The sequence below is a fragment of the Watersipora subatra genome, chromosome 5 (genome assembly GCF_963576615.1).
Source record: "Watersipora subatra chromosome 5, tzWatSuba1.1, whole genome shotgun sequence".
Taxonomy (NCBI): domain Eukaryota; kingdom Metazoa; phylum Bryozoa; class Gymnolaemata; order Cheilostomatida; family Watersiporidae; genus Watersipora; species Watersipora subatra.
The window spans coordinates 58,903,515-58,916,332 of record NC_088712.1 but is presented as its reverse complement, the minus strand read 5'-3'; the positions used below and the strand labels follow the sequence as shown (position 1 = coordinate 58,916,332).

The 12,818-nt window shown below is 34.0% G+C and overlaps 1 protein-coding gene across 1 annotated transcript; it reads right to left on the bottom strand.

Annotated features, from left to right (window-relative positions):
• Nucleotides 1-32: 32 nt before the first annotated feature.
• On the bottom strand, nt 33-2,071 carry LOC137396872 (uncharacterized). Its single transcript, XM_068083176.1, has 2 exons — nt 1,588-2,071; nt 33-702 (listed from the first exon to the last, which is right to left on the bottom strand). The coding sequence occupies exons 1-2, from the start codon at nt 2,029-2,031 to the stop codon at nt 526-528; spliced, it is 621 nt and encodes a 206-aa protein (XP_067939277.1). The 5' UTR covers nt 2,032-2,071; the 3' UTR covers nt 33-525.
• Nucleotides 2,072-12,818: the final 10,747 nt, after the last annotated feature.

Here is a 12,818-nt window from a genome sequence, read left to right as displayed (position 1 = left end):
TGACAAAGAACATAACATTGCTGCATTTTATTTAAAACCCTCAGTACAGTTAGCTTAGCATCTAAAAGCACAGTTTTATAATTCGAGATAACTAGAGATATAATAATATATTTAGAATATTTTTTAGTATATATAATATGAAAATCAATGATCGTAGCTGTAAGATTCTGAATTGTATGCAAGGATAAAGAAAGGAAGCGCCTAAATTTAATAAAATATATATCTAGTAAAATTAATTCTTTTAGCGAAATAATAACAAAACTAAAAAAAATTTCAAATTTACACAACAAACCTACGTCACATACTAGAGTAATAGCCCACAGCTCTTATCGTATAGCCCTAGTCTCCAAACAATCATGTGCGTATATAAGATTTTTTTGAACAATGTTCATCTTTGTTGTAGCTTCTGCAAAGCTACTCTTTTACTGGTTTTTTTAAAAAAAACTTTTAGACTTTAACAAATGTTTGAAGTATGCGGATATGACACTCGTTATCAGTTTTGGCCTTTCGCTTTTTTGGAAAGAGTTATGACTGCCTAGCCTCATTTGCGCATCGACAGCTCATTCCCGAGAGCAGCCATTTGCAAGGGGCACCTGGAGCACAATCTGCACTGAGGTAAGCGGCTCTGCTTCGCCGCCTCTTTCTGTTCTTTAAATGTAGAATGTTGCCTCTGCAAAAGCCACATCTCGCCACTCTCCTCGGCTAAAATAATGCAATTACATGTATATCACATTAATAATGCTCGTTGCTTGATTATGGTAGCTGAATTCAAACTAATATCTTGTTCTTCCATGATCTAAGATCTCTGCTAATATCTTGTTTGTCAATATTTATGTTGGCGAATGGTTGAAAGATCTTGCTAGCTAGGTTTAGAAATAAAAGTCTTTGACGATGGCTGATACTGAATATCTGTTGGAATTGTCTATCAATCTAAAACACTTAGCAGTACCCACCTAACTGGAGGCCATATGTTTATTATTCACCCTATGCAACTACAGCAAACCTTTTTATCGAGGTCTCATCATAATCTGTTTCGGCACTTTTCTGATATAAGTCTCTGGTTCAAATGCACAAATTCAGCAGGACACACAAAACAAACTAGACAAGCCTAATACGCATGACAAACCAGAAAAACTAGGAAGCTCAACATGTATGAAAGCCAGACAAACTAGACAAGCCTGATATGCTAGGCGAACTAGACAAACCTAACACGCCAGACAAACTAACAAGCCTGACACGCCAGACAAACTAGACAAACCTAACACGCCAGACAAACTAAACAAGCCTAACATGCAAGACAAACTAGACAAGCTTAACATACCAGAAGAACTAGGCAAGCTCAACATGTCTGAAAAGCCACACAAACTAGATATGACTAACAAACGTGACAAACCAAAAGAACTAAGCAAGCCTAACACATCCGGCAAGCCAGACAAACTAAATAAGCCAAACACTGTGTTCATGTTATAGCTAAGTTTATGCTTGCTATTTTAAAGCAAATTTGTAAACCATTCAAATAAAACTTTTTTCATTTCGTATATGATTTAATATTATTATGCAAACAACTTGCGTTGTGCAAAGACATACCTTGAACACGTCTAAACCATTTTCCTTTCCCAGATAGATGCAGGGCATTGGAACCCGGAAGAAGAGTATCATGCAATGCAGGCACCGGTAGCAGGTGCTTCTCGTATACTCTTTTCCAACTGTCAGTCGCTTTTGCTGCTCTAGCAGGTGCTCTATGTCTTCTTCATCCTTTCTGCTGACCTCGACAGCATCCATCATTTCTTCTGATGAGTCGCTGTCTTCGTCTCCCCATGTTTCCTCGAGGTAATTGTCGTACATATCGTATTCGCTATCATCTTCTTCCTCCACTTTATAACCTTCCTGTTTTTCTCCCCTATTATAATAGTCATAGTAGCTGTTGAAAGGGCAGACACTATTGTTGTTTTCATCTAGAAACTCAATGCTGTCAAGAGAGCTGTCAGAGTCATATCGACTGAAGGTTTCATGTCGAGAGAGGAAAGACATGCTGGTCTCAGGTAGAATGAATGTACGCTGAGCCTTAACTTTGGAGTGCTTCCGATTAAATGCACACAAGTTGCAAGGTTGCACCTTGCTGACAAGCAAATTGATAAGCTCAAGTTTCTAAACAAATAAGAGGCGGTTAACAAGCCAACCTAGTTGCTTTGAATAATATAGCATTGCATCCATATGGATAAACACCGGTACATAGATGAATGCCCAATAACAAGTCCATACACTGGGAAATCCCCAGCTTGGAAAAGGAATTATGGAATTCCTGAAATGATGCAATGTAGGCATCGGTAGCAGGTGCTTCTCATATACTCCTTTCAAACTGTTAGTCACTTTTGCTGCTCTAGCAGGTGCTCTATGTCTTCTTCATCCTTTCTGCTAGCCTCAGCAGAATCCATGATTTCCTCTGATGAGTCGGTGTTTTCGTCTCTCCATGTGTCCTCAAATGATTTCTGAGTTATCATGGCCGTAGCCTTGTACCTAAGTTGACAAAACAAGTCACTAAGGATACAAAAATTATGGCTATTAATATCCTGGTAGTAGTCTAGTATGACATAAGAGATCATCAGGTGTGCCATTGAAGCACAGAAAATAACTATACGTACAATAGCCTTCTTATAAAGGCTTGCAACGTGGATGATTGATGCAGGAGCCAGTGTGCCGGACTGCTAAGTCAAACATGGTGGGTTCAAACCGTGTGTGATGGAATATATTCACCCAATCCTCAATAATGTCTCTAGATAGGTAACAGACACTGCTCTTATTATAGTAAAATAGATACTATTACCATTTAGGTTGTACTATATTGTATAAGAATTTCAATATATAGTAGTTTTATTGTATAATAGTTTCATTATATCATAATTTTATTGTATAATAGTTTTAATATCTAATAGTTTTAATATAGAATAGTTTCCATATATAATAGTTTTAATATATAATAGTTTTAATATATAATAGTTTTAATATATAATAGTTTTAATATAGAATAGTTTTAATATATAATAGTTTTAATATATAATGGTTTTAATATAGAATAGTTTCCATATATAATAGCTTTGATATAGAATAGTTTCCATATATAATAGTTTTAATATATAATAGTTTTAATATATAATAGTTTTAATATATAATAGTTTTAATATATAATAGTTTTAATATAGAATAGTCTCCATATATAATAGTTTTAATATAGAATAGTTTCCATATATAATAGTTTTAATATATAATAGTTTTAATATATAATAGTTTTAATATATAATAGTTTTAATATATAATAGTTTTAATATAGAATAGTCTCCATATATAATAGTTTTAATATAGAATAGTTTCCATATATAATAGTTTTAATATATAATAGCTTTATTGTATAATAGTTTCATTATATAATAATTTTATTGTATAATAGTTTTAATATCTAATAGTTTTAATATATAATAGTTTTATTGTATATTAGTTTTAATACAGACAGACTCTTGCATTTACTTATTCACTTTTTATAGTTATCTCTTATCATAATATTAACAGTAAGTGATGCTTGATGATGCCCGGGATTTCTTTCATTTCAATAAGATAGCCTGCAGGATGCAGGTGGATGTTTAAGAAGCTGGTTCTCAAGATCCAAATAGTTTATAAACCAAATATTTTGAGCAACTTAGCAGAATGCGCAGAGCATTCTGCAGAATGCTCTGCGCATTCTGCAGAATGCGCAGAGCTTTTAAACTTCACATTCTTTTAAACTTCACTTCACAAGCTTTTAAACTTCACAAACTTTCTTTTAAACTTCACATGCATTCTGCAGAATGCTCTGCGCATTCTGCAGAATGCATGTGAAGTTTAAAAGAAATCAGCAAATAGACGTGGAAGTGCATGGCTTTTACGCAGACTAACAAAGACACACACGCGTGCACACAGGCAAACACAAAGTGGGATTTGTTTGTATACAGGTAGATTACCAACCAATCATGCATTTTCTAGAACTATTAACAATAGACATATGTTACTGGGGAGCGCCAGGTTATGTTACTGGTTACCAGGGTAAACAGAGTCACCAGCCGAGCCATCCGAACCAGCCGTTCACAGAAGAAGGCTTGGTCAGCGTTAAGGACGCCGGAACAAGCGAGGAAACCGGTTAAAAAGCCAAAGGTAAAATAAAAAGCAAAGTGGGTGGAGCCTAAAAAAAAAGAATGCATAAATAAAGAACAATAATATTTGATCGTTTTGGTAAAGTTGCACACACGCACTCTCTGCAGGTTCGAATGTGTTTCATTGCCTGTCATACATATCGCTTATGTATATCTATTTATTAAATATACATATCATTAGAGTTTAACACTCGACGCTTGACTGTCTTGTGGAGAGTAAAGGGAGCCAGCAGCTTCCTTTACGCATAGAATCATTGCTGCTCATTGTTGGTTAATTAGCCTAATCCATTTTTACTTGATCTTCACAGAGATCATTGATGCAATAAATAAATGAAAATAAATTAATTAATTTAAAAAATATATAAATAGGTAAATAAATTAATGACTAAATAAATGGCTTGCTCAGAGGAATATGGCTTGTATTATTATGTTGTTGTAACCTCCTACTAAAACATCATAGCAAAATGCAAAGATCCTTCTACAGCTCTGGGAAAAATAAAACAATTACTATGTATAAATCCTACTTTGTCACTGTGCATGTGTGTTGATATGCTAAAACGCATAAACGTGCTATGTTATGCACGTTATGCCTTTCCCCATTTTTTAGCTGATTCCATCCAAACTTCACTCGCATATGCTTCATGCTTTCTGCCAGATGGGTAAAATATATGGTTTCAAAACTCCATCTGGTTCCTGAGAACCAGCCTCATGAACGCCCTCCTGTGGGCTGTCAAGTTGAAAATGGAAGAAATCTAAGGTCTCGCCAGACTTATTACTATAGTACTTACCTAAATAACAATAAACTAGAATTTAGATGTAAATATAATCTGCTTTTTACAGCTTACCATATCTCTATAAATACAACTCCTGTGAGGATGTATTCGAGGATGGTTATTTTCTTCCTATAACCATTGCCACTTTCTTGCCACTTTCTTCTGTTGGGTGCTTTTATTGAGACACCATCTCTAGCGAGCTGGCCGTTGGCTCACAGAGGAGCTCCTTCGCCTTCTGTTAGGTTTTTAGTTCTGTAGGGTTGTTAGCCATCCTCTTCATCCACGCTGGAGCGCAGATGGGGAGCCGGTTTGGGTGCAGCAACTCTACCAGATTTGGCACTGAAGCTATTGTGGTTGGATACCCTTCTCACACCACCAATGGTCCTTTTGGGAACCGAACCACTGACCTATTGATCATCAGCCAGCGACCTTTTCACTGTGCCACATCTTTCTTATATAGGATATGAAAATGTCTAGACACACCCATTGTTAGGTCTGGTGTTTCTCCATGTATAGAGTCGCGCTACACAATGTTTCCTGACATAAAGAACATTTACTAGAGAGCAATCTATGAATCACTGTTCTGCAAGCACTGTCGTCAACTAAATGTTGCCTAGTCGCAATGTCTAAGTCAATGAACTAAACGTCTAAATGACTCGATTCCTTGATACAAAAACGCACCTCAGGTAAGATGCTAACGGCTAACCTCTAGCTTATTGCAATTGAGTTTTTACAATTTGCTTATCTAAATGTAAAGGGTAAAGTACTCAAAAGCCAATTGCATCAACATGAACCATGTAGTATCCGGTTGTACCACAAAGGAATGTGATAGCGACCTTGGGCATAGCTCACAAGTCGTTCCAAATATTGCTTGATTAGTTTTTCTTGTCATGTGAATGAACTGAAAGGTGACAACTATGAACAGCCAAAAGGCCTAAATTGATGGGATCATCTAGAAGTGAATGGAATAAGGGCACGTTGAATTAAACAGAGACAGCGCCTGATAAAAGCTAATAGTGTAAGGTTTACTTTTTCAACTACAACTATATCACAAACAGACAAACATGATCGACATGCGCTACACATTTTGCAGTTGCAGTGGCACATTTTAAAATTATTTTTCATGTTTCGCCCTATTGTGTAACAAAAGCTCATTACATAACTATTTTCATGCTCGCAGCTATGTACATTTTAAAAGGAAAAGTGTGGTAGATTTTTCTCTGCTGCTTCTCAGGAAAAATTTGATGATGAACATGGTACAATTTTTTATAAAATAACTATTTAGGAAAAGTTTCATATATTTTATGCTACCATTTGACTGGCATTACACAGTCCTGAAGCTTTAAGAAATGTTGTCGATGATTATCAAGGCATCTAACTATATCAGCTAATCTTTATGGTTTTTTTTCTTTCTGCTGCACACAATATAAATAGTATAATATAGTGTTAAGATGTTATTAATGGCTGGCTAATAGGTAGCATACATGTAAATTGGGTGAAAGATATTAGCATTACACAGATATATTGCAACTTGCTTAAAAACGCTATAAGTTATTTTTCACTTCACAAATATCAAATTTTAACTTTAGAGAGGTTCAGGTGAAATGATTTTTTTAATGTCTAAACAAACTAGCGTAGTTAAAAATGTTGGTTTAAGAAAACTTGTCCGTGGAGTGACTAGCTACCATGAAAAATAATTTGTAAGTAGCATAAAAATAACGCCCACAGACAAATATTGCGACTGATTAATTTCAGTTTGATAATTTTTCTCGGCAAAAGCCATGAACTAACATAATCAAAAACCTAAGAACTAGCTCAAAGTCTATTGAGTTTATTCGCTTTTGTCACATGGCAATTGGATGCACGTCGCAATTGTTTTGGTTATGCGACGATTTTGATATTCTCTAAATGTTTCGGATAACAGACAGCTAGGATTTTTTAATAGCTATATATAGAGTTTTATCTAGTAAACTTTACTACCGTCACTGAATAAATGTGGTTCTACAGAAATAATGCACTTGTATTGTACTACCTAAGTACATTTGATCTAATGCTAAATCAGGAATGGTCTCAAGTGACGAGAGCGATAGATGTAAAAGCGAGTGAAACAATAAATAACCAAAAGACCGTGTAATTTAAAAATCACGTGGGCTACACAACGACCAGACACTATTGGTTTCATGAGTAAAAAAATATGATGACGAAAATAACACATACTAGTGCAGCTGCCTATTCACTTAGTTTAATAAAAAGCAGTTTTGATTCCAGTATGACACCAATATGGTGGAAGCTGGGTCATTATGATTAAATGTCAGTTAATTTTTTGAAAGAGTTTTATGCAATTCATCATCATCAGAGGGCCAACTAACATCCAACACAAATTATTTAAGTGAAGGAAACAAATGCAGTACAAAATATACATGAATACAATTTAGCTGAGAACCATCAGAAAATTATAAGTAGTGAAGTTAACACTAAATATTATATATGCTACAATTATTTTTGTTGCATCAACAAGTATTGAACTACACAAGTTTGAAATAATTACATAAATTTCTAGATAGTAGCAATGCCCTTTAATTCTAGATATGTGAGAAATGTACTGCGCAACCTAGCGTAGCCTTAGTTTTTATGGAAGTTGTCTACTCTTGTTTTTTTTGTTTACCTATAATGCACTGTTTTTGTTCCTTCTCTCATGTGTAGTAATACAGCAATTGTTAAAAGTACAAGTACTAATAATCACAAGCAAAATATCAATTGGTAGTCTCTAATGATTAATTATTTGCTTTCATGCGTGAAGTTTACGTTTAACCATTTATTTTCTACCACTGAGTTGATAACTTCACCATAGTTCTTTTGAGTATTTTGCTCAGTTTTGTAAAGCAAGTACATAGCTTGTACTTAGCAGTTCTGTAAGTACATCTAACTAGTTTGTACAAGCCTATACAGCTTTTACTAACTAGTTTGTATGAACTAGCTCTGTAGGTGATGGGGTGAGGCTGCTGACACTATCACTTGCTTGCCCAATCACAGCTACTGCATGCTAATCTTCACTGTCACTCGATAGTACCAGTTTGTGCCTCACTTTTCAACCAAATTTGTCGAGGTAGTTCATGTAGCAGATTTCCAATTTTGTTCACATTCGGCATGCTGCTAATTCAGGCATTGATGTTCTGGGATGCCTATTAGTATAGCAACTCAGTTTCTTTCCCCACCTTTTTGGAGCCACTGCCATATCTTTATAAGGGGCACAGGTTTACTTAACATGGTTATCTTTTGTTTTGTAGGGCATGTTGCGATTTAAATGCAGTCAATCTTTGTGCTAGCGCATCATGGATTATTTGTTATAAGAATTTTATCATAACTAAAACTGTTGGCACACCTGGCAGTCAACCAGGATGGCCTGATCAGTCAGATCATATGGTTGGTGGTCTGTGTTAATTAAAATATTGTTATTTAGAGCACAAGTTCTAGTTGTTTTATTTCCAAACACGATGTTGTTGGCATTGCAAAAGTACATGTCCTGCACATTAGATTAGCAACTGCTACAGTTCCATCAGGGTTGTTTTACGTCAGTTAGTAGCTAATTAACTATTAATCTTCTCGCTGGTCCATATAGATGTACTGTCCTGTTTGGAAACTACACACAATCATGGCTAGTTACAGTTTTTCCTTTACTTTATCAAGCACTTCCTAAATATATTTCAACAACATTTTGAAGTAAAATAAAAATCTGGACTTGTTGAAAAAGCAATCATACTTTTGAAAATTTTGTGAATAGAAAGCTTTTTTCAGACCTTATGGTTATTAAAGCAAACAAACTGCTATGGAAACAGCAAATGTATTATTCCATCACAACTCAATTATCACCTCAAAAAATTTGATTTAACACAGCGATTCTGCTTGGTTGTGCTAAAACTTTTGACAAAGTTTAAACTTCGTTCCATTTTAAATGTTATTGTATTAGATTTTATCATTTTGTTTGTTTATTTTGTTCATTTTTGCACACATGGACTTACTTGATTTTATTGGCATTGGCTGGTGAAATTAAATTAGGATCAAATATCAAAGATTTATTAATCGGCTTACCCATTGCTGTTTTACTATTTATGAACATAATTTTAATCGACGTGTCATATAGGAAATTAAAAACCATTTTTCCAATTTATAGTTAATTGTTGCTGAGTAGCTTTAGCAGAGATCTTCACGGATACCAAGTTATTATTATAGTCTGTTTTAGTTATTATTTTATTTATTTATATCTGGTCATTGAATGACCAGATATATGCTAAACTCATCCAACTGCTGAAAGTGCTCTGTGTGGCATGTTGTTGTACACAAATCACAAATGAGTCCAGAACATCTTTACAAAAACTTTTACAACGTAAATATTCTCAAAGGTACATTACCGCTTCAAGCTGTCTTCAAACACTTTATCTAGCTTTCTCATGAGTTTATATTTGAATAATCAGCAAATAGAAGCCCACATATCTCTCCCTGTGTTGATCACTAATGTAAATCTGACCAGTTTCAAGGCTTGTTTGAAATGAAAACCTTGGAAGGAAAAAACCAACATACTTTTAATAGCACCATCTCCACTAACAAAAATGATTTGAGATTTAGAGTTAGTTCCAGCTTTCTTAAAAACAACCATGACTAATTTGATTGTTAAACAATACAATTTTAGGCATATTTGTGCCATGATACAGACAGTAAGTGGTATATAAACTACACAATCCGATATTTAACCGACAGTGGGGATGATATATATATATATATATATATATATGTTTTTTCACTATAATCTGAACAGAACTCTGATTGTGAACATTCTGCATATTCTGAACATTTTTATGACAACAGATTTTATGAAAAAGAATACCTCTTGGTACTTTTTTACCAGTAACAAAAAGATTCTAATGTATAAGCTAAACTGACACATAAACACTAAAACAAACTTCTTACTTTTTCAAAAATATTTTTAGTCCTACACCTTGTTTTAGGAAAATTAATTTTACAGTACTTAGGCAGCCTGGTTCTGCAATTAGAACACTACATATGATCATTAGGTTGATGGTTTAAATACAAATGCACTTTTAGTGGCAGCAGGAAGGTCATCCAACCTATTCTGCACGGCTAGAAACGACAACCCTGACAGAAAATTTGAGGCAGGAATGGGAAACAACCTCAGTAACCCTCTAGAAAATTTATCAAATGTGCAATCAAACCAATTTGAGAAGGTTATAACCTGAGGGATTTGCCTCAGGTAAAAAACGCCTAATTAATAAACGAGCAGAAGTAACAAAAGCAATTGTTTTATCAATTATATATAGACAATTGGCATGATATCTTTGCAGGTGCCCTTTCTGTACAACCAACTTTCAAACAGTAGAGAGTCTTGTCATCCACAAAGAAGTTGGCTGCTCAAAGTGCCATTCTCACTCAAAGTCTGGTCTCTCTCTAAAAACAGACTACAATGTACATGAAACTCCAAAGGTGACAATATAGCTTTAGTGTTGATAGGTTTGTAAGTTCTCATATCTGGCAAGACATGATAACGTGATACCACTATTTGGCATATATTAACAAAACCCATTCATATCATTAGCATTGCGTGTACAATAAATTACGTTTATATATTTTTATAAATCAAAATTATATATTTGCTATATATTTATATTTTTATATATCAATATATAAATATAATATTTATAAGTTAATATATATTATTAAATATTGTATAAATATAATATTTATGTATAATATATTTACCTATTTATATAAATACAATATTTATATAATAACAGATATAAGTTTATATATTAATAATATAGAAACATATTATTTATATTATTTACTATATATTTATTATATTATTAAATAATATATTTTTTGTAACTAAATCCTTATGCAAAAAATGACAGCTCATACAAATTCAGTAAATCTAGCCTAAACCAGTACAGAATTTTTTCCACTACGATCCAAAACCTGAACTAAATTTTTTTGGTTACATGTGTTGAAATGTGAGATAGCTGCTATTTTGGGGGAACTGACCCTGGTTGATGCACCCAGCAAATAAAATAAACTATATATCATGTGTTTGTCATATTATAATTGCTATCACTTTTGTTTAATAAGAAAGTTTAATAACATTTTTGTATAATACAGTAGACGCTCCTACAGCGTCAATAACCCATTCCAAGAGCATTTTTGAAATAGCGATTTTGCTAAGAGTTTGAGTTATGCTAACAGTAGAATACATGTAAATAGCATGATCCGTTCCAAGGTCTTTTCAAACTCACTATTCTGGCCCTTCAAAAAAGAAAAAACTACACGTAAATTTTTAATTTAATGGCTGTCAGTAACTGTGACATTATTGGCTTTTATTAACAACTTTTCTCTTTTTCCTATCACTTTTGCTTGGTTTATGGTGATTTTATGTTAAAATAAGCACACCCTCAACGTTAATTTTAATTAATATTTGTCTGTTTTTTGAGACAGCAAGATCTGTTGCAAGGAAAGTACGTGTATGTCTAAAGTAAAGCACAACAACATATTATTTACTATAGTAGGAGCAATGTCTGTCTGTCTGTAGTTCGCTTGTCCAAAGTCAGGGTTAGAGGTTAGAATAAAAAACTGGTTTTAATGAGAGCACAACTCCTGATATTCAGCTCGGTAGACTGACACTCTAACAACTACTGTACTGATCGATCCAATAAATTGAAATTCCTATCGTGAGGTTTTTTGTAATATGTATACTGTTTTTAGCCACTTGGCACTAAGCACAAGTTTTAGCCTAAAACTAGTCATTTATACACCATCGTAAATGTAAACGGTTGTTCACATACATCGGTCAAAGTATCAGAACAGCGTTGATCAAGGACTTATTATTAGCCTGGTACAGTTGTTAGTTATTTCAATGGTAGTGCTTTCAAAGTTTTAAAGAAATAGCTGACAAGCTTCGAAGTTGGAAAGCAGAATTCGATATGAACAGAAACAATGAAAGAATTATTTGTTTTTGTTTTAGCTGAATCATTATTTATATGATTTTGTGGACACTTTTTAAGGATCACTCCTTCAGCTCCTATTGCTTCGTAAAGATCAAAAATGTAAAATTGACGGTCAAATAGAGATGGCATTCAATTAAAGGATCGCGCTTCACCTTTTAACCGCTATCCTATAGGGGTGGTCAAATAGAGGTGGTGTTCAAATAAAGGGTGGCACTCAATTAGAGAGCGGCACTAAATTTTTAACCACTTTCCTATATTCAGAGAGTAAATCGTCTGAATAACACTTCTCTTGAAATCTTATCTTAATAATGCATTATATGGGCTAGGCTATCTGAATAAATAACTACATTTAAGATGATAATATTTCAAAAATGCACACTGTTTTACTGCTGCTTGCTCCGCTTGCGAAGATGTTTTAAATCTGAACAATGCCTAAACAAGGAAACACGTGCAATTATTTTTAATAGGTAGCAGAGCCTTCAACCAAAAAAGATAAACGGCGGAATTCTGTTACAACACCGAACTCAGCCGTTCACCTGGCAAGAGAATTGCGACCTGGCTCTTCTAGCATGAGCAGCCTGCAGGAGCCTCTGCATTACATGAGTATAAGGATTGATGAGGAAGAATGGGAAGATAACACCGTGCAACCAAAAAAGTAAATAACTTAAAAAAATTGAGTTGAAGTTCTGTAAAGGATTTAAGTTCTTTAAGTTTTTGTAAATCTCGTACAATAGACCCAGCAGTTGTGTTGTAGGATTTAAATTACACAGTCAATCGTTAATAGAGAATTCTGTTTCTTCCATGACACAGTCAAAACCTTGATTAATATTTTATTGATCTTCTGAAAGATCAGT

Excerpts from the sequence above, each read along its gene's own strand:
- LOC137396872 (XM_068083176.1), bottom strand. The coding sequence starts at position 2,031 with ATGTCTTTCCTCTCTCGACATGAAACCTTCAGTCGATATGACTCTGAC. Across the intron at positions 703-1,587 it reads ATGGTTTAGACGTGTTCAAG|CCGAGGAGAGTGGCGAGATG; the intron begins GTATGTCTTTGC and ends GCATTATTTTAG.